Raw genomic sequence first — 22726 nt, 5'->3', positions numbered from 1 at the left:
AACAGAAAACATAGGGGATTCAGAAGAAATCTTTGGAGGTACAGGGTTAAGACATGACCCCCATACGATGTTTCCGTGATTTTCCCAAGGCCACCGAGGTGCCTGACACTGAGAACTCCTTTGTCCTCAGCGGCACACCTGGCTGCCACCCCACCCTTCCTGTCACACCTTAGGAGTCCGGACTCTGACGGGAGCTAGCCCAGGAACCCGGGGGCGGGGAGGGGGGATTCTAAATGCAGGTTGCATGCTGACGTAAGATTTTTATTTGGAAAAACCTCAAAATAGTAAATGAAGAGTAGAGAGAGTGCAGTTTAAATAGGTAGAGATTCGTGATAGGAAGTGGACTGCAGCAGAGGCGACATGAAATTATCTGGGGAAGCCAGATGAAGCCTTTCCGAAAGGAAGCGAGCTTTTGTTAAATTACATGTTCATTCATCAAATTCACTGAGCTCCCCTTGAGATCCAAACACGGTGCTGGACACTAGGGATTCACAGATAAATTCAGCATCGCCTCTGCTTTCCAAAAGCTGGCAACCCAGCAGGAAACAACAGCATGCAAAGAGGTAAGAGTACCCGGGGAGCCACGGTCCAAGGTGCAAAGGCGGAGCCTAGGAGGAAGGGATCACCTGTGTCAGCAGGGGTCAGGGACGGGCTTCTGGGTTTGGGTGCACGCGTCCAAAGGAGTGCAGCCTTTATCCACAGGTGCAATTAGAACACCCATCTCACACTGCTGAAAACTCAAATATGGCACTGCTGACCACCGCCCCACGATGCGACATCAGGGGTCAGATATTAGGCTGGCGCTGTGCAGATAAAGAGGTGTACACGTTGGTGCGCCAGGAAGACAAAACACGCGCCTGGAGAGGACCAGGTGAGCGGGACTGGAGGCTTGTGGGACGCGCGGGACTCTCGGGCCGCCTTCCGCCGCCGCCCGGTGTCACCCGAGCCCCGCCTGTTTACCAGCGGCCCCGCCCGCCCCGGCCCGGCCGGGCAGGTCGGGGCGGGCGCGCTCTGAGTCACCGGAATCTAGGTGGGGCCGCCCGGAGCGGCGTCCTCGGGAGCCGCCTCCTCGCGGCCTCTTCGCTTTTGTGGCGGCGCCCGCGCTCGCAGGCCACTCTCCGCTGTCGCCCGTCCCGCGCGCTCCTCCGCCCCGCTCCGCTCCGCTCGGCCCCGCGCCGCCCGTCAACATGATCCGCTGCGGCCTGGCCTGCGAGCGCTGCCGCTGGATCCTGCCCCTGCTCCTACTCAGCGCCATCGCCTTCGACATCATCGCGCTGGCCGGCCGCGGCTGGCTGCAGTCTAGCGACCACATCCAGACGTCCTCGCTGTGGTGGAAATGCTCCCAAGAGGGTGGCGGCAGCGGGTCCTACGAGGAGGGCTGTCAGAGCCTCATGGAGTACGGTGAGTGCCCGCCCGCCGCCGCCGCCGCCGCCTCCAGGAAGCCCTCGGGGCCGCGGCCTGCAAAAGCCGCCGGGCGTAGAGGGCCCTCACAGGGTCCGGGGAGCCGGTGCTTTTCAGAATGCCTGTTTAGGGCGAGCTCGGGCTCATGCATCCGACCTGAACCAAATGCAGCAGCAGTAGCTTTGGGTGGCCAACACTAAGCTCAGCAACAGGAAAAAAAAAAAAAAAAACAAAACCCTAGTTCAAACTGTATAGTTTTTTTCCTGGGTTTTGTCGGTTACGTACGAAAGATTATTTCAAGCATTGCAAGTTTAGATGAGTAAATATAATGAACAAAGTTTCTTGGAGACCTGAAATTTCTTCCCATTTCTCTTCCTTCTCTTGTTTCTTCTTATGATTAAAACATAAATATTGAAATAACGTAACTTCCCTAATATCAGTGGATTCTTTCAACTTGATATAGCTGAAAAAACTTTCTCATTTAAAAAAGCCCTTTCAGGCAGTTTTAGCAGTTAACGTTTTCAATAGATACTATTGAATAATAGTCTATTTTACCAGTCAGGCTAATTCTTGTTAGCTCTTATTCTAGGGCGTGTCCTTTGGTTTGAGCATGGCATTGTTGTTTAGAAAACTTAATTATTTTAATCTGCTTTGAAATCTAAAAAGCAAACACACTCCCTACACTCGCGAAGTGAAGCAGAGTTGACAAATTTAATGTACCTGGCAGGTGAAGTACTGTGTGCCATTTTCCCAGCATGGAGGAAGCTCCCTGCTTGTCTTGCTGAAAAAGTCAGGACTGGAGCGTGGTTCTTGTCTGAGAAGGCATTTTCTTTCACAGTGGGAAGCCCCCTCTCCTTGCCTAGGGGTGGATGGGAATCACAGCTGGGGTCTACTGTGATTAGCAATGTGTGTGGGGATGGAGATGGGGGCTGTGAGAGCTTAATAAAACCTTAAAGCCAAATGGGCTTTACTTACCGGGTTTAATAGTTTTAAACACAGAAAGCAAGCTACGCTGCCTGTTTTCATTTCTTACTATTACTATTGACTTGATTCTTTCTTTGAAGTGGCCCAGGGCTTCCAACCCAATCCTGTTTATTTGTGTTTCTGGGGGACTATATCAGCAACTTGGTGCCCTTTCTTTTGTGTAATCCTTTGGACGTCCTCATGATGAACTTCCCCACAAAAGGAAGCATGGTCCGCATTAGCCAGATGATAAAATGTAAACACTGCAGAAAATTCCAGCTTTCCTTGCAGTTTGTGTGTTTTCTTCTCTGAAAACCCATACAAACACTGTGCCAGCTAAGGTTTGTATCATCTCCAGTCTTTTAGGTTTTTAAAGGGAATTAATTGTATTTTGAAATAATGTACCTCTATCTTCTAGTTAAAATGCATCTGAACTCAGTCTCTTGTAGGGGACCTAGCAGATCTGCGTGTGTGTTTTTAAACATACTTGGATAATTATACCCTACTCCAAAGACTAACGCAGACCCAAAGTATAGGCAGTAATCCTCCACATATAAAGTAAGACCAGTGTGCCTTTGACTGGTGGGGGGGATATTGGCAGAACTATGATCAGCGCTAATGCCGGGACATGATTTGACCCGCAAGCCTCTGGCTGTGGCCACAGCCCTCTTGTGAAACACGCACAATGCCATTTTAATTTTTCTCGACTTGCAGGATGAGCTCACCTTTTTAGGGTGTGGCTGTTCCACCTTAGACTGATACGGTGCTTTGTATATGGAAGGCAATAAGCAGGTTTTTTTCTTAGTTTGGTTGAATTTTTAATTAGAAGTCTGAATGTTAATTTTTTTCATTATAAAGAAAATACTAACGAGTGTATAGTTTATAATTCAGTTTGACATAGAAATTGGTCCTTGGAAAAGCTCGATTTTCTAAGTGGATCGTGAAAAATCTGTTTATAATGCAGCATGACTGATTTTCGTAAATGGTAGTAGCTTTAACAACTCAATTTAGTTATTCCTGCTACCTTTGCAAAGGTAATTAAGTGCCAGTAATGCATTACACACGGCTCTTGCTCAAGATCTGGAATCAAATCATGAATCTGGGATCTGCTGTCATGAGGTGGCTGTGGGAAGAAGACAGCAGATATGGAGCTACCTCTGGCCGTTGTAGTCAAAGATGAGTTTAAGTGCTTATTACACGTCTGTCTCATCACCTGCATGCACATTGGCTAGTTTTGCCTCACAATTGTAGAAGCTGTGTATAATGACACTGTAAGGCGATTATCTAGGCATCTATGAACTCTAGATTTTCAGATAGCCTCAGTAAGGCCTTACTGAAAACCATATATTTACATGAGCCTGTACTTTATCTAAAATGAAGTAAGCAGTTTACACACACTCCCACGTATGCACAAACACACAGTATCTTGTGCAACAAGGAATAAGGTTGATGGCTGTGATTAAAATGAGATCTCCGTATAGAGAATTGTGTACATCCACTTTGAAAAACTTCTTGATATGTTCTAGGCAATAAGTATTTTGATTTACCATTGTAACTATTAAGAAAATCTTGTTATTAAAAAGTGTTTCAACACCTCTCTTATTAGTTGATAATCATGACAATATGTTCATTTTGGTAGTAAAGACACAGGTTATTCCTGGCAAGTATTGACAATACTAATGAATATGGATGTTTTTATAAAGATGAATAATTCCTTAGAACTATATAAAAAGCAGAATATTATATTTTTCACTGTTACTGACAGTTTAAGAATTTCAGATGACCAAATCACCTCATCTTTCCTTGTGAATGAGCCAAATTATTCACTGAATATTTTCTTTGACCAGCTAAACTAACACCCAGCCAAAAACATTCTTATTTGAATTTTTTAAAAATCATGGTTTATATTTGTCAAAACAGGAAAAGAAAATCTATAGATTAATAATTGAAATCATCATTCACATTTCACCTATAAATAAAATGTGAAATTTAAGTGCGTGTTCACTCATGCTAGTTTTGCACCGCTGGCACCTTCTTTTCTAGTTTTTAAGAAAGAATACATCAGGAGGATATTTTCAGCCTTAGCTGTGTAGATTTCAAATCGCAGGCAAGCTCCAGCTTGTTCAAGTGGAGAATAATGGCGATAAGTTTGTGCACCAGAGTGAAACAGGGAGTCAGTGAGGATTGACGAGCGTTTGTCTTGAATCCAAACTGGGAAGTACAGAGCCTCCGGTTTTTTGTTGTTGTTTTTTAACCAAAGACACCCTTTGTATACTGCAAATGCATCGATATTTTGTTTGTTTTTAACATGAAATCACTGTTGGTCAAGTCAAAGAATCAGTATTACATGAAATAGTTTTAGGTCGGTTAGCCCTGTGGCTCTCAAATGTACAAGAAATAAGAAAAGTAAGTACAAATTAATAGTTTACATTAGTCTAAATTCCTCTTAAAGCAGGGGTCCCCAACCCTGAGGCCACAGACTGTTACTTCCACTGATTCTACATTACGGTGAGTTGTGTAATTATTTCATTATATATTATACAGTGTAATAATACTAGAAATAAAGTGTGTAATAAAGGTAATGCACTTGAATCATCCCAAAACCACACCCCAACCCCAGTCTGTGGAAAATTTTTCTTCCTTGAAACTGGTCCCTGGTGCCAAAACGGTTGGGGACCGCTGATTGAAAGGACTTCATTTTGAGATTATGCCCTTGTGTTTTTTTCAGTGGGGAGTGGGGTAGGGAAAGGTATTAAACTGTTCCTGGCCGGGTGCCGTGGCTCACGCCTGTAATCCTAGCACTTAGGGAGGCCGAGGCAGGTAGATCACTTGAAGTCAGGAGTTTGAAACCAGCCTGGCCAACATGGTAAAACCCCGCCTCTACTAAAAATACAAAAAAATTAGCCTGGCATGGTGGCAGGCACCTGTAATCCCAGCTACTCTGGAGGCTGAGGCAGGAGAATTGCTTGAACCCCGGAGGCGGAGGTTGCAGTGAGCCGAGATCGCACCACTACACTCCAGCCTGGGTGACAGAGCGAGACTCTGTCTCCAAAAAAAAAAAAAACAAAACTGTTCCTAATTTATGAAATTAGGCATTAGCAGACAGATTATTATTATTTTTTTTTAGTTTTTTTTTGAGACGGAGTCTCGATCTGTCACCCAGGCTGGAGTGCAGTGGCGCGATTTCCGCTCACTGCGAGCTCCGCCTCCCAGGTTCACGCCATTCTGCCTCAGCCTCTGGAGCAGCTGGGACTACAGGCGCCCGCCACCACGCCCGGCTAATTTTTTGTATTTTTAGTAGAAACGGGGTTTCACCATGTTAGCCAGGATGGTCTGGATCTCCTGACCTCGTGATCCACCCACCTCGGCCTCCCAAAGTGCTGAGATTACAGGCGTAAGCCACCGCGCACGGCCGCAGATTACTCTTTGCACGAGCATGTATGCATTCAAGTCCTTACACAGCAAAAAATAAAAAGTTGGCCACTCTATTGATTTAATAATTTTTAAAAGTACATATGATTTATAAAATCTAGAACGTTTAGGACCCAGTAATCTAGTCCAGGCCATTCATTCCACATGTGCCTCACTCAGCAGTAGCCACCCCAGAGAGCCTCAGTTCCTTCTCAGTGTCCCCTAACTTGTGTTTGTCCTGTAAAGGGACGCAGACTACTGGGATGTTATAATTAGAAGGGAATTAAAGTACACCAGATTCAAGCTTTCAACAAAGCCTGCACCCATCCATAGCACCCCTGACTAAGCTTCGTCCCTTATTCGACAACTTAGTTCTGTTCCCTGGATGATACAGTTTGTTTCTAAGTACTTCTCTTAAACTGACAGAGCTGTGTAATTCCTACTTTCCAGCCTTCTTTCATTGACAGATATTCAAATATTTGAGGGTAGATCCCAAATTCACTGCTAGTTACCTTGTCTTTAGATTGACTTTTCCTGTTTTTACCCTGTCCTGTATAGAATGGCTTCTCCCCTCGTTGATTAGATAAATTGTCTAAAACAAGGTTATTAAAGGTTAAAATAACAGAGAGCAATGGAGTAGTCAGTTTCATGAGATCATGCAGAGCATGTAAAGAATCTCACACCATCTGTGGAATGCTCTCCCGTGTATTCTCCCTGCCATCTCTCTGTTGAGCCATTTAACTGCCTTCTTGACCTTCTGCAGAATGTTGTCTCTTTATATATTTTTTTGGGGGACTGCTATGAGTTGTCCTCTAGATTTTTGCTGCTCAAAGTGTTGCAAACCAGTGCAGCAGAATTATCTGGGTGGTTGTTGGATGTCCAATGTCTCGTGCTGGCCTAAGAATCGGAATCTGCATTTTAACTACTTCCCGGAGGAGGTAAACGCTTTTAAGTTTCAGAAGCACGGGCCAAATCACTGCAGATTACCTCCTCATTGAATATGCAGAACTATATTTTTGAATATATCATTCTCCCATGCTTACATTTAGTTGTAGGCAGGATCTTTTTAATTTTTTGAACTGTGGTTTTATCCAGTTTTCAGTTCTGCCTGTGTTTGGCTTAAAGAGCCTTATAGAAACAATATGAAGAATCTGACAAAATCTTGGATGATACAGAATCTTTGGTATTATTGACAGATGAATCCTGTATTCTGGGAAGGCACTGGACTCTGGTTGGGTGCCACATTAGTGTCATAAGGGTGTCGTTTAAAACTACTGAAGAATGCAGCAGATTCATGAAGAGGAGGACTACCTTTGGGGGGAAACTTAGTGATTGTCTCCAAAGTATCACCAATTTAAAAAATATTAATGACGTTCTTCTTGTCTTAAAATAAAAGTTTATTTTATTTTCTCAAGCTTCAGTTTATCATTTCTAGCTTGACCTTTTTTTTAAGACAGAATCTCCCTCTGTCGCTCAGGCTGGAGTGCAGTGGCGTGATCTTGGCTCACTGCAACCTCTGCCTCCCAGGTGCAAGCGATTCTCATGCCTCAGCCTCCTGAATAGCTGGGACTACAGGCGTGTGCCACCACACCTAGTTAATTTTTGTATTTTTAGTAGAGATAGGGGTTTCACCATGTTGGCCAGGCTGGTCTCGAACTCCCGACATCACGTGACCTGTCTCGGCCTCCTAAAGTGCTGGGCTTACAGGCATGAGCCACTGCGGCTGGCCTATTTCTAGCTTGACATTTAAGTTATTTATTTATTTTTACTTTTTTGCTCTTATTAGTTGATCTTACTAGCCTTGTAACATTTGAGTTTTTTGTATGTAATTTCTGGAAAAAAATATAGCATGCTTTGTCATACAAAAAACTTAAAAACACGTCCTAGGAAAAACTCAGTTTTGTTGGTGACCGTTAAATGGTTTCCATGTTCTTGATTTAATGTTGCATCTTTGCAAGCGCTAGGAAACTTTGAGAAGCTGTTGTTCATCTAATCAATATCACTTAAATTGGATTTATAATGCTGCTGGTTTCTTTGATTACATGAGCTTTTCTAAGTGGTACTTTGAAAATAAAGTTAGGACACCAAATTGGTCTTCCCTTAAGAAAATAAAAGAAACAAACAAAAACTTTCCTACACAGAAACGCACCATCTATTTACCTGGAGTACTGAATGCGTTTGTGGTCTCAATCCAGAGAATGAGAGTTGACAATAAGAATTCTTTCTACTCTCTCCCATACACTTACACACACACACACACACACACACACACACACACAAATCTGGTATATAAAATAGTAATGAAAGACAAACCTGTGTTCATATTAGATAAAGATGGATAGTCTGTCTTTGAAAAACTGAGGACCATCTATTGAATCATGAAAGATGTAGCTTTAGGACAAGTTCTAAAAACTGATGTTTTCCAGTGGAGTTGGGAAATAGGGTAGAATTTAGACCATGATATAATATAAAAATATAAACAGCTCCTAAAGGGTTTGGTCAATTTGCAGAAAGTAGGCTCATTCTGGGTAACTAAGTGAGACCACAGCTACCTAGGGCATAAAGTTATTAACTTTTCGAAATGTAGGTCATCGAGAATACCCATGTCCTAAGTCTCTACATCTGAAAGGCCGCTTCTCAGACAGAACGATGGGCTGGGAGGACCCTGCTCAGACCTGGTGTTGTCTAAATGGTCATTGACATGAGAAGGCAGATTGCTTTACTTGAAGACGTCTGTTATTCATCAGTCAGGATCTTTAGAACTGTGCCAAGATTTCTGTCTTAAATGATAGTTAAGTGATTCAATGTGGGTGTTTCTGTGATGCAAGGAGCAGGTTTTACACGTTCTATTTCCAAGACAGTCTTTCTCAAGACAAAATGTTGTTTAATTTTCCATTTTGATTTTCTTTAGACTCAGCACTTTAAATAAACAAGACATTAACTGAGTTGTGTTAAGATAGCATGGGAAAAGTTCTTAAAATATTCCTATATTTATGTTCACGTCTTGGCTTTAGGTTAGGTGAATTGGCTTACCATTTCTTTGGTTTAATTCCTTCCAAGCACTTGAAACTAAGCATAAATTATACTTCAGCTGTAATGTTAGAGGAAGTATAATAGTAATAATCTTTTTATGTTAATTTTCCTCAAATAAGTAAAATTGTTAATATTACTCTTTACAGAAATATCATACATAATTTATTTGGCTAGATTTTTCAAACCTTTTTCTGTGATTGTAAAAGTTTAGTTATTGAAATAGATTCCTTGTTAGGAGGTTTTGCCTGTTTTTATGGAAAACTCCCATTCTGCTATGCAATGATTTTTATTATGTTTGCATTCTTTTACATGCATATATAGATATGTTTCCTTTCATTGCAGTTTCAAACTTGTGAACTCATAAAATAAAAAAAAATAATGTTTTTGCTTATTTGATTTAACTATTGGACTTAATTGAACTTAACGATTACCAGTGGCCATTTAAAAAAAAAAAAAACTAAAGAAATGAGACTAATTGACAATGGGTCACATACTTAAAGTTATACGATCCTTTTTGGTAGTGCTGCATTTGTTTTAATAAGGACTTTAATCATCTAAGTTGTTCTCAAACTTTATGGATATAAGAAACACTAATAACATGCAGATTCTTGGGTACTACCACTCAAGCTCTGATTCTGTAGGTCTGGAGGGAGGCACAGGAATCAGTATCGTTTTAAGGAGCACTACTGCTTATTTTGCCTTTGTGGTCTATCCCTCTTCTCTTAAAAGTTATCTTACTTGAAGAACAAGGCAAAAGTGAGAAAAGAGACTTACTAAGTTTAACATTTTGCCTTTATTCCTTTCTATTTTAAAATAAAACATTCCCATTTTAACCTTCTCTCTCAAGTCTCTCAGTGGTCTGACAGGAAGAGCTAGAAGATTTGGAGGAAAGTAATAAAAATTGTCCATATAAAACTAGGCCAAATCAGGTACAGTCTCAGCCCCATCCTGACCTAATTTGTGTGAAAACAGTGCTTCTAGGACAGAAAAATGTTTTATCTCCTTAATAATCTATTGTGCCCCAGTCATTCATTAATCTAGAGGAAGACCTGGAAGGTGCATGGGAGTTGGAGAAGGGCATGTGGAGCCTTAGCTCAGGTTTGTCTCCAACAGATGAAAAGAGAAAAATGCATCAGGTGACTGAGGAACAATCTTTAAGGGATGGTGCAGAACCTTGCAAATGTAGAAGAAAATAAAAACATGAGGAACTAGAGAAAAGTCACAGGGACACAGGAGGAAGGTTTTGAGTAGTGAGGGCTGGGGAGTTAGTCACTGATACTACAGGAGTGTGCTTCCATCATCTTGGAACAGGCTTTTTTAGCCTTGGTTAACAGATGCAAAGACTGGAGTATGGCCAACAGGGGAAGAGGCAGGGTCCGAACGAGGTCCAGCAGCTCCAACACCCTTGCTCTTTCTGCCAGCCTGCATCTTTGTTTCACCTTGACCAGTCAAACGACCTAGAATTAAGTGAGGACAAATACCGTCAGCTGTTCTGTGTTACAGAGTAAGAGTAATGCCAAGGCGGAGGACATGTGACTCATGACTCTCCTTTTCAAATGTAGTGAAGGCTAATAAGTTAAGCGTGCACGATCTTCCACGAGCAAATGAATGGATAGACTAAAGTCTATCCATACCATAGAATATTAATCAGCCATAAAAAAGAATGAAGTATTGATTGATGCTATAACATGATGAACCGCATCATACCATACTCAGTGAAAGAAGCCAGTCACAAAAGGTCACATAGTATATGACATTCCATTTATATCAAAGGTCCAAAATCGGCAAATGTATAGAGACAGAAAGTAGATTTGTGGTTGCCAGAAGCTGGAGGAACAGGGGATGGAGGGTGACTGCTAATGGGCATGGGGTTTCTTTCTGGGATGATGAAAATGTTCTGGATTGTTAGTGGAGATGGTTGCACAACGCTGTGAATACAGTAAAAACCACTGAATAATAAAGGGCGAACTTTATAGTGTGTAAATTATATCTTTAAAAAAGTCATGTTTTGGATTCAAACAGGCTGAAATCAAACTCTGTCTAAACCATTTACTAGCTGTGTGGCTATGGGCAGGTTATTTGAACTCTAAGTATATTCTTCATTTCTAAAATAGAAACGATAGCAGTGTGTACCTTAAGAAGTTATTAGGATATTTACACTACTCAGGTAATGGGTGCACTAAAGTCTTCACCATCATACAATTCAGCTATGTAACCAAAAACCACTTGTACCCCCAAAACTACTGAAATTAAAAAATATATATATAAATAAAAAATAACATGGGAAAAAAAAGTTGTTGTGAGGATTCAGTGAGCTCATGCATGTCCTGAATGTTATTAGGTGTTACTGCTAGAGGAAAGGTTGTGTGTGAAGAGGTTTTAACAATGAGGGCAGGTTGAACAATAGGTGTTGTTGACTGGAATCATTCGTGTGGATAGCATGGATCTCTGTATTTCCTCAGTGCAGAATAGAATGACCCAGGGCTGGAGGTGCCCATGTAGGTCTTCAAACCTAGAACTTGATTGCCATCAAATCCTGATTCTTTTTTAGGGCAAAGGTAAATAATTAAAATCTCTTGTGCAATACATTTTGAATACTTAAGAAATTAACATTTAGGCAGAAATTTAGGAAAGTGGTTTGCTCCCAAGCTTGTTATAAGATCTTGTTATAAGCTAGTTATAAGCTTGTTATAAGATCAGAGCTACTTCTCCACACTTAAATTGTTTTATTTAACACCTCTGCCTAGTCATAAATATATTTTTTCAATGATTATTTTTGCATGGAACCAAACATTAATATGAAACAAAGATCCCTTAAAGGTATTTAAAAACATTTCCTGGAGTTTATAATCTGGATTGTTCAGTACCAAAAATGTTGTTTATTATGATCATGTTGTGTTAGAACTTGGGTGAACCTTATAAATATACCCGTTATGTGGCAAACTTATCACACGAGAAACAGATTAATGAAGTTTGACTTTCATTTCAGAGATGTAAACTTTTGCCAAAAACTGAGGGGGAAAAGGCATTTCTGAGTCTCAGTATATTAATGTCCTACATATGAATTGCCTGTTCTTCCCTTAAAATAATGGAGATGCTTAAGTATTGTCAAAAGAAAATCTGTCCCTCCATCCAAATATAACTAGTAGGGAAAAAAAAGCCCAAAAGCATGTTGATACTGTGATAAGTAATTTTTAAACTTGGTATGTCTGTCTTGTTAATTGCTGTTTCTTTTTTTCTTGCAGCATGGGGTAGGGCAGCGGCTGCCATGCTCTTCTGTGGCTTCATCATCCTGGTGATCTGTTTCATCCTCTCCTTCTTCGCCCTCTGTGGACCCCAGATGCTTGTCTTCCTAAGAGTGATTGGAGGTCTCCTTGCCTTGGCTGGTAAGACTGTGTGTCAGCAATTCTTCATATGCCTTCAGTGGGCATCGACTTAGTAATGGTCAATTCCACAAAGAAGACCCATGACTGTTACAGTTTCTAATCTGTTCTCGGAAAATGTATCACCAGGGCAGAAGTAACAGAGGAGAGATGTGTTTTAAGATCTGGGTCCCTTTCCTCTTGTGGCTCACGCAGTGTTCTGTACTCCCCATCCGAGTGACAAGGGCTGTCACTCTACATGCCCCTATCTCTCTTAGGGGGTCCTATCCACTGACTCCTCTACCTGAGAAGCTAGACTATGTCAGCCCTGGAAAAGCAGTGCTCTCCACTGTGGTCCCCCGCCCAGGCCTGCTGTGAGCCCCCTGCTGAGGGGACCTGAATGCCCCTGAACTATTTCCCTTGTTGAAAGAGTCTTGTGATCTTATGATGTGGGTCCTGAAATGGTGTTCTGCCATGGGATGGAAGACCCTGGGAGGGGCCAGAACTGGAATCTGCAGCATGGTGCCTGTGCGGGGGGATAGTGGTCCAGACACAGGTTATGTGAAGAAATTTAGTTATTCAGGTATGCAGGGCCCAGTGTGAACACTTATTGATGGAATACAAGAACTAGGATTTTAGGAGAAGAATTATTGGAAATTTTAGTCAGGTCTGTGGCACTAAGGAAATCTGTCAAAGGGGCAGGACCCTAGCCACGGAGTTAGATTCAGAAGTAAAACTGGACTTTCTGAGCAGGGAAAAAAGAGAAGGTGCTGACAGTGGCAAAGCGAGGCCACAGGTCATTTCTTACCAGTTTAGGCTTATGGGACCGAAGCAGAAATTCAAGCTACAGACCCGAGGTACAAATAGAAAATGAGCAGATGGTCTTGGAAACAGGTCAGAAGCCTTATGACTCGAAGGGGTCTATATGATCATGCATGAACCAGGAGGAAGACCACTTTGCACTGGTTCCCTGAGCTTAGAAGAGTTAAGTTTGCAGAGCTGTGGGCAACACAGGTGAGGCAGGAGGAGTGCCTCAGAGAACCGGCTGGTACATGCACAGCCCTGGCCTTCTTCACAGCACATTTGACAGTTTCTGATGATTAAAAATAAAGTTCCTGATCCTCATATTTTCAAAGTTTGCTTTTTGAATAATATTTTAAAATCAGAAATGACTCGGAATCACAAAAGATATAAAGAACCTGGTTGATGCCCACTTTCATTTCTACTTGGTTATTTTTGTAGTTCATATTTATGAGACTCTAGCAAAGAAACACATTTGATGTATCTTCCTTTCATGTGTCTTAGAAAACTCCACAGATGCCAGTTTAAATCACCATTAGAAATAACACACTAAGGCCAGGCGTGGTGGCTCATGCCTATAATCCTAGCACTTTGGGAAGCCGAGGCAGGCAGATCAGTTGAGGTCAGGAGTTCGAGACCAGCCTGGCCAACGTGGTGAAACCCCATCTCTACTAAAAATACAAAAATTAGCTGGGCTTGGTGGTGCACACCTATAATCCCAGCTACATGGGAGGCTGAGGCAGGAGAATTACTTGAACGTGGGAGGTGGAGGTTGCAGTGAACCAAGATGCATTGCTGCAGTCCAGCCTTGGTGACAGAGCAAGACTCCATCTCAATAAATAAATAAATAATAAATAACACACTAAGACATTAATGTTAGTTGAAAAATCCTAGTAAATACTATATGACCCAGCATTCCACTTCTAAGTATATATCCAAAAGAATTAAAAACAAGAACTTGAAGATACTTGTAACCCATGTTCATAGCAACACTATTCACAACAGCCAAAAGGTGGAAACAACCAAAGTGTCCATCAATAGATGCATGGACAAACAACATGTGTATATATACATACAGTGGAATATTATTCAGCCATAAAAAGGAATGAAATTTTGACATATGCTACAACATGATGGACCTTGAAAACATTATGCTAAGTGAAATAAGCCAGGCACAGAAGGACAAATATATTATTCCATTTACATGAGCTACCTGGAATAGGCAAATTTACAGAGACAGGGAGTAGAATCAAAGTTACCAGGGCTGGGGGGAGGGAAGAATGGGGAGTTATATTTTAAGAGATCCTGAGTTTATGTACGGATGAAAAAGTCTTGGATATAGATAGTGGTAATGGTTACACAACGTTGTGAATTTATTTAACGCCACTGAATTGTACACTTATAGTGAACAATTAAAAGTGAAAATGGTAAATGTTATGTATATTTTACCAGAATAAAAATATCCTAGTAAAACTCTTTTATCCATTGCTTTCTTGTAGCATTAAAACAAAAAGATCTAGCAATGGCCATCCACAGTGACAGGGTAGCAGAGTTATTGTTGTAAAGAAAATTAGTTCAGTGAGCTTCAACAGATTTACAGCTTAACAGTCGGCTTAACCTAGTATTTTCATTTTGTAATTTAATACTCATCCTTTCCTTTAAAGAGTATGAAAAATAGAACAGAAAACGTATTTAGAAGAATAAAAAGCCTAGAAATCTCAACACACTTTTAGTAGTAATGTTGAATAAGGCCTATTTGACTTTTAAGATATGTTTCATAGAAACAGTTATTTTAAATTTTATACATATTCTTACATTAAACATCAGAAAAATTGAACACTGATACAATTTAAATTTGGCAGAAATTAATCCAAATTATTATAAGGACTTCACATATGATGAGCCAGAATCGATAAATAGCAATATTTAATATTTACTACTAAGAAAATTAGAAGTCAACATAGAAAAGCATTGCTTTTGTATCTTACACAGTATGTGGTAGCAAATGACAAACTTAAATAGTAAGAGTTTGCTATTTAAAGGATACCAGAAGTAGGTAAATATTTAAGATTTGCCGTAAGAGCGTCCTTTGTAAATTGCAAGAGAAGAGGAATGTTTTAGTTTAGAAGAATTAGAAGCAACAAATGAAAATACAGAAACATCTATAGCCTTTCTAGCAGTGAAAAAAAACGAGGAAGAGAAAGAAAACTACTTCAAGGTACATCTGTGGAGTTGTAGAAAAGAATTAAGATGGTAGAAAAAATGGTGGTGAGGACTACAGAGTCCCTGATACCTTCCTGGAGGGCACAGCTACTTGGTCCCTCCTTGTGGACAGTAGTGTCTTATGGTGAAAGAGCTAAAATCAGACCCTTTGACATGGCAATGTACGTATAAATATTAAGTTAAAATGATGCAGAACACACATGTATATACTCATCGTAGCTTTATAAAATCATGCATGTCCATTGAAAAAGACCGCGAAAGTAGACTCAATAATGTTTATTTTGTTTGAAATTGCTTAAATACTATTACAAAGATTAATAATTGTAATAATGTGACTATTATGCCAGAGAGTTTAGAAATCTTCATGTGTTTCTTTCCACATCCTCACTTACACCTCCCTAAACACTGTGATCATTTGCTGCTTTTATTTTTTCTGTCCCCACCGCACCTCCCCATGCCCTTCCCCCTGCCCTCCCTCCACGTCTGTTTCCTCTTCAGATTCCCACATCCTCTGAAGGCTTCTCTGCAGATTCTCCCCTTGATCATTCTCAATATTAGTTCATTGTTTCATTTAGTCATTTACTTATTGAATGAATATTCCAGTGATGTGTTATTGAATATCAATATTGAGTCATGTGTGCATGCCTGTGTGTATATATGTGCATGCCTGTGTGTATATATACATACATATGTAATTTTTGCTAACACTGAACATATTGGGTATGTGTTTGGTATAGGAAACACAAAGATGAAAAAAATAGGTTGTTCTGTACTGTCCTGCTTTCTATTGTATGCCACAGTTTTGTACTGTTTTGCTTTAGTATATATAATGCTTATGTAATGTAGAATGGCTCTCCAATTATTTTTTGTGTGTTTTTCACATATTTGGCATATGTGTGTGATACTGCTCAGTGCCAGGCATCTCTTAAACACAGAAGTCAAGAATCTTTTTTGGCCTCTGCCTAACCAGATTCCTCCTGCCTCCAGGTAGATTTTATACTTATTTCAAGGCAGAAGCTTGGTGGAAGGAGTTAATCTGTCGTTACTGTGTATTTATTCCTTCGTGCATGTATGCATTCATACCCTGGGATTTTTTTCTTCTCTTTAGCTGTGTTCCAGATCATCTCCCTGGTAATTTACCCCGTGAAGTACACCCAGACCTTCGACCTTCATGCCAACCCCGCTGTCACTTACATCTATAACTGGGCCTACGGCTTTGGGTGGGCAGCCACAATTATCCTGATCGGCTGTGCCTTCTTCTTCTGCTGCCTCCCCAACTATGAAGACGACCTTCTGGGCAATGCCAAGCCCAGGTATTTCTACACATCTGCCTAACTTGGGAATGAATGTGGGAGAAAATCGCTGCTGCTGAGATGGACTCCAGAAGAAACTGTTTCTCCAGGCGACTTTGAACCCATTTTTTGGCAGTGTTCATATTATTAAACTAGTCAAAAATGCTAAAATAATTTGGGAGAAAATATTTTTTAAGTAGTGTTATAGTTTCATGTTTATCTTTTATTATGTTTTGTGAAGTTGTGTCTTTTCACTAATTACCTGTACTATGCCAATATTTCCTTATATCTATCCATAACATTTATACTACATTTGTAAGAGAATATGAACATGAAACTTAACACTTTATAAGGTAAAAATGAGGTTTCCAAGATTTAATAATCTGATCAAGTTCTTGTTATTTCCAAATAGAATGGACTGGGTCTGTTAAGGGCTAAGGAGAAGAGGAAGATGATGTTAAAAATTGTAAATTGTTAATGACCAAACATTCTAAAAGAAATGCAAAAAAAAAATTTATTTTCAAGCCTTCAAACTATTTAAGGAAAGCAAAATCGTTTCCTAAATGCATATCGTTTGTGAGAATTTCTCATTAATATCCTGAATCATTCATTTTTGCTAAGGCTTCATGTTGACTCAATATGTCATCCAGGAAAGTACTATTTCATGGTCCAAACCTGTTGCCATAGTTAGTAAGGCTTTCCTTTAAGTGTGAAATATTTAGATGAAATTTTCTCTTTAAAGTTCTTTATAGGGTTAGGGTGTGGGAAAATGCTATATTAATAAATCTGTAGGGTTTTGTGTTTATATGTTCAGAACCAGAGTAGACTGGATTAAAAGATGGACTGGGTCTAATTTATCATGACTGATAGATCTGGTTAAGTTGTGTAATAAAGCATTAGGGAGGTCATTCCCGTCACAAAAGTGCCACTAAAACAGCCTCAGGAGAATAAATGACTTGCTTTTCTAAATCTCAGGTTCATCTGGGCTCTAATCATATAGACAGGCTTCTGATAGTTTGCAACTGTAAGCAGAAACCTACATATAGTTAAAATCCTGGTCTTTCTTGGTAAACAGATTTTAAATGTCTGATGTAAAACATGCCACAGGAGAATTCGGGGATTTGAATTTCTCTGAATAGCATATATATGATGCATCGAATAGGTCATTATGATTTTTTACCATTTCAACTTACATAATGAAAACCAATTCATTTTAAATATCAGATTATTATTTTGTAAGTTGTGGAAAAAGCCAATTATAGTTTTCATTATGAAGTTTTCCCAATAAACCAGGTATTCTAAACTTGTTTCCAGTTTGTAGTTTTTCCATTTTTCAAATCTGGGGAAGGGAATTAAAAAAAAATTGGGTAATAAGAACATGGGATATAATGAAAAGTGGTTTTTGTTTGTTGTTTGTTTGTTTGTTTGAAGTTTTAAGGGCCTTGCTCATTTTAGGTGTCCAAAACCAATTTTTGAGTAGAGATTAATGAATTCTAATAGTCTATTCCCTGAACTTTTTCCTCAATGAACAATACCCTAGACACACATTAAACAATTTCTCTACAGTGCTATCAACCAGAGGAAAATGGACTAAGAGATTTCTGGCAGGTTCAGACACCCAGGGGACATGTGTGCAGTGTAGCTGAAGCCTCCTCGTTGTGCTAGGGTCCCCTTCCATTCAGGTGGGGTAGCAGTCTCTCTATTTATTTTCCCCTTGCCCACCTTCCCATTTTATCGTTTGTTATTTTTTTTCCCACCGTAAGTCATATGTTACTTCCACTATGGTGTGTGTCATCGTGAGGACGGGTGCAGAGAGGCTGGGTGGGAGAATGGAAATATTTCTCCCTACGGCTACCGTGGCCAGCTAGTCCTTGGCAGTGAATTTTTCTATGCTTTTCAAAATGTGAGGTGAATGTTTCTCATAGAGAAATGTAATCTGGGTGATTATACCAACATTGAAAAAAAAAAACCCACACAACTATGCCGTGACTGGCAGAGAATTTGAAGTGGTCATTAAAAATGTTAAAAATCCCATCTTTTAAAATGATACCACAGCTCATTCAAGAAGATACTGGATATCTAGAGATTAAGAAACGTGGTCTCCTGTTATACATGAAAATGACTCCATTTATAAGCTTCTCTAACACATGCACTTGTCTTTGCATGATTTCCCATCCAGCCTTCTTCTTCCCCTCCTCAATCACACAATACCTTAATGGTACACATTTAGGAAAAATGCAACCTCCTGGGACCAGCGAGCCTGATATAATAGAACCATGTCAACCTAAAGTATTTATGACAAAGATAAACTAAGTTTGTTATTTTGCAGAAATGTTCTGCTTCCTTCAGCCTTGTTCTAGTATAGAGATCTGCCATTCCTTGTTGATCCAGATTCACCAAGACAGATACCTTTGTGTCATGAACAGAAGGGAAGTTCCAGAGGATTCTGGAGAGTAATGAAGAACTGGGCTGAGAAACCACCTGAAGGCTAACAGTGCATTGCATGAGATTTCCCACAGTAAAGCTGAGGTGCTTTTTGGTTCAGTAATTAAATACTGAGTTCCCACCCTTTAAATAAGCAGTTCTAGGTTCCTAAGCAATTATTTCACTCTGTTAAGTAGCCAGACATGCTAAGTGCCACTTACTGCTGATTGTAACAAAGAAGTAATATGTCAAGGTCTTTCCGTGTTCACACAAGGTAGCTGTGGGGTGTAACAACTTAGCTGCAAAACCATAGACTGCAGAACTGACAAGTTCAACAGACTTTCCTTTTTTAAGGAAATGAAAACAATGGAAAATATAGTCATCATAACTTAATTCGGTTTATCTTTTTTTTCTATAAACTCCCCCGAAAGACATTCCTATTAATACAGTAAATGTGAACACTGACTTGTTTTTCTAAGCACATCTGAAAGGGCATATTTGAGTCTCATCCCAACTTTGGTCCTTGCTATCTGTGCAGGCTTGGGCAGGTTATCTCCCTGCTGGTCTCAATATCCTCACCTGTAAAATGATTGTAAATGATCCCCCTTCCTTCACGATTCTCTGATTGATAGAATTTTTTCTTTAATTAAAAAATTTTAAATATTCCTTGAGTTGGAAGCACTGATCAATAAGTGGATTGCTTAGGGAGGTTGGAACAAATAGATTCAGTCCCAACTTCCTCTTTTAAATTCCCTCATCTTTTCCTCACTCTTCCTGCAACACTTATTTTTACAGTTGAGTTTTAAAAATAAGTACTATATAAAATAATTTCTGTAGTATGGTTTCAGGTTTAAAAATTCCTGCAGACAGGCTGGGCTTGGAACCCCATCAGTCAATGGTCAGAGCCCTTTGCTTTTCGAGACCATTTTTAGGTGAGCTTGGCTTGCCTGGATACAGTGAGCAATGCATTCTTCCTGAATTTTGCAATTCTGGTATCTGGGTGTGTTTTCTAGGTGTGGCAGTGCTGAGTATAATCCACCTAGGGTGTGGAAAAAGCCAAGAAATGGAAATTAAAAGAGGTTCCTATCCAGTCATGTTAATGATCTTCCACTTGTACTATCCTGTGCTTCATTGTTAACCTCGAAAACATACTTTGTTAGCTGCAAAAATAAACAAAGGGAAACTCAGAAGTGTGTGAGCATGTGTGTGCGTATTTAGAGATAGTTCTCTGGTGAAGAAATGGAATCCTGCTGATTTAAATGGCACAAGATTGTCTTCATGATGATGAGTCATCTCATAATCATAATAGATGGTTGTATAACGGGGTGACCCAGCCAGTTTTTCCAGTGCAAAGACTCAAGGTAATTAACCTGCTATTATCAACTGCTTTTGATTAAGTTACTTTCAAGAGGAAACACTTAGATTTGAAACATAAACTCTGAATTTCATAAATAAAAGTAAATTGCCAAGTGAGACTTTGAAAGCAAGTTCCATGTGGATACCCTCTGTTTCCCTATTCTATCCTTTCTATATTGGTTGGTCGGTAGATACTCGAGTTGAAATGCTTCAGAGAAAATTTACATTTCCAAATGCCACCCCACCCAATTTCTAAAGTCAAGCAACACCTCAATGCTTAATCCTTTCTCAATGGAAAAACAACAATAATAACACTAGAGAAAAACTGATTTCAGTGCAGATGTAGAAGACCGTGAGAAATGGACACAAAGGACACTGGCATCTGCATGATCGATTTCATGTTGATAGAATTATCATTGGAATAATATCCTCTTCTGAAGATGTGTAGGTGATAAGAAGTGGGACAGACACATCATGACTGGAGATATCAACATAATTACATGAATTCCTGGCAGATCCCAAACAAAGACAACTGCCTTTGTCTCAGAACAGTGCATGAGCCATGCAGGACACCCAGGGGCCCTCACTCTGGAGTGATCTTCCTAACAGAGCTACTGTAATTTAGGGAGAGGTGACCCCTCCTCTGGGCTGACACAGCCTCCTCCCACCAAGAGCACCCTGGGCTGGGTGCCCTTGTGCAAAAGGGCACAGCTGCACCATCCTCCCAGGAGCACTGGCTATGAGATTAGGGCATCCAGACACCATGGTGGAACAGTCTCTAATCCAAAGACAAACCCCAGGAGGGATGAAAATTACTGCCAGGACTGTTTAAAGAAGTCAGTCAGGCCTTGTTCCTCTTCCCCCACTCCATATATCCCCACATTTATGTCTCCCAAATTGTCTCTTATTGGGTTCAGAAACACAGAGGCATCTTTTTCCATCAATGCCAGGGATTTAAGTACAAGGGTGAATAGACCTCTCCCTGCATTCTCCAATTTATGACTTTGAAGGGTAAATTCAACATTCAGAAACATCACAAATTCTAAGCTAAGTCGAATGATGTTTGTCTTTTTTCTGCTGCAGATACACAGTGCCTTAAATGAAACTGTGATACATTTTTTTTAAAAAGAGAAATACTATGTTGAAGTTTCTCAGTTCAGAATGCAACCTCCATGCTTCCTGACTGCAAAGACTAACAATAAGCTTCTAGTTGCAACTGGCTAGTTATTAGCCTAATTGCCCTAGAGGGGCTCGCTGGGAATCTGAGTGAGTTGTCTCTTTCACTCTTGGGTAGAGTGGTGCTATCCTTGGACTATAGCAAAGCTGAGCTGTTAAAGGAAAGCCATGTCAAGAAGGGAACCTGCTTCTACGCCATTGTCTGAGTCATCCCAGTTTCAGCTTGTTTGGTACTAAGGAGCTTACGTATCAAACATGCCTGGTTGTTCATGATCTTTCACTCAACAGTTTTTTTGTTCTAAGAAGACGTTAGAAGAATTTTCAGAATATGTAGCTCTGTAATCCAAGGGATGCATTTGGGAAAAAAGGCAGCTCTACATGTTCTCACCAAGGGAGCCTGTTTGCATAGCCTGTCCGTTAGCAAGTGATCAATGAAAAAGGCACTACTTAGGCCCTAGTGTTTACTTTGGTAACAGAGCAGCCCAATCTTTCCTCTCAACCTGGGGTGAGTCATCACAGCATGGGTTAGGACTAGCAGAGGAGGTATAAACAACTTTGGCATTCTAAAACACAGATACATTCTCCTGAAAAACCATTTGCACGGAATGAAGAAGTTTCAAAAACAGGCAAACTAATTATCTTCAAAGAAGCTTTGTGAGCTTATATTCAGTGCTGAGCTGAGATTTAACTTAGGTTCTTATTTGCAGGAGTTAACTGATAGGAACCCTCTTTTTCTTTGGAATTCTACAAATGTCTTTAAGATTTATGTAAAAAAAAAAAGCCACCATTAGAATCATAATCTAGATTTTCCCTAGAGAAATGCATACTATTTCCATATATATATATATATATATATAATATATTTTTTTTTTTTTTTTTTTTTTTGTCACCCAGGCTGGAGTGCAGTGGCATGATCAGGCTCACTGCAGCCTTGACTTCCCAGGCTCAGGTGGTCTTCCCATCTCAGCCTCCTCAGTAGCTGAGACTACAGGTGCACACCACCACACCCAACTTTTTTGTTTCCTGTATTTTTTTGTAGATATATTATGATCCCCATTTTAGAGTTAGGGATACTGAGCCTTGGAGAGGTTACTGACTTTCAAAGTAAATAATGAAGTTGTAATTTGAAGCCAGGTTGGTTTAAATACAAAGTCCATCCTCTTAACCACTACGCAAATACATTTGGGAAATACAGAGGTAGACATGGTTTAAGGGTTTTTATTTTTGCTTTTTGTTTTTTATTACTGTACAAATTGCAGAACCATTAATACGCTGAAATGAATT

The 22726-nt window shown here is 40.1% G+C and overlaps 1 protein-coding gene across 1 annotated transcript; it reads left to right on the top strand.

Annotated features, from left to right (window-relative positions):
- The first annotated feature begins 1022 nt into the window (after positions 1 to 1022).
- On the top strand, positions 1023 to 17789 carry PERP (p53 apoptosis effector related to PMP22). Its single transcript, XM_032160166.2, has 3 exons — positions 1023 to 1401; positions 12054 to 12194; positions 16303 to 17789. Exons 1-3 carry the CDS (start codon positions 1188 to 1190, stop codon positions 16527 to 16529), a joined length of 582 nt encoding a protein of 193 aa, XP_032016057.1. The 5' UTR covers positions 1023 to 1187; the 3' UTR covers positions 16530 to 17789.
- Positions 17790 to 22726: the final 4937 nt, after the last annotated feature.

This window comes from Hylobates moloch, unplaced genomic scaffold (assembly GCF_009828535.3).
Source record: "Hylobates moloch isolate HMO894 unplaced genomic scaffold, HMol_V3 SCAFFOLD_2, whole genome shotgun sequence".
NCBI lineage: Eukaryota > Metazoa > Chordata > Mammalia > Primates > Hylobatidae > Hylobates > Hylobates moloch.
Note: the sequence above shows the minus strand (reverse complement) of the source record. Positions and strands in the feature narration are given on the sequence as shown.

Coding starts and splice junctions, on each gene's coding strand:
- PERP (XM_032160166.2), top strand. CDS start 1,188: ATGATCCGCTGCGGCCTGGCCTGCGAGCGCTGCCGCTGGATCCTGCCC. Junction 1,402..12,053: donor TCAGAGCCTCATGGAGTACG/GTGAGTGCCCGC, acceptor TTTTTCTTGCAG/CATGGGGTAGGGCAGCGGCT. Junction 12,195..16,302: donor AGGTCTCCTTGCCTTGGCTG/GTAAGACTGTGT, acceptor TCTTCTCTTTAG/CTGTGTTCCAGATCATCTCC.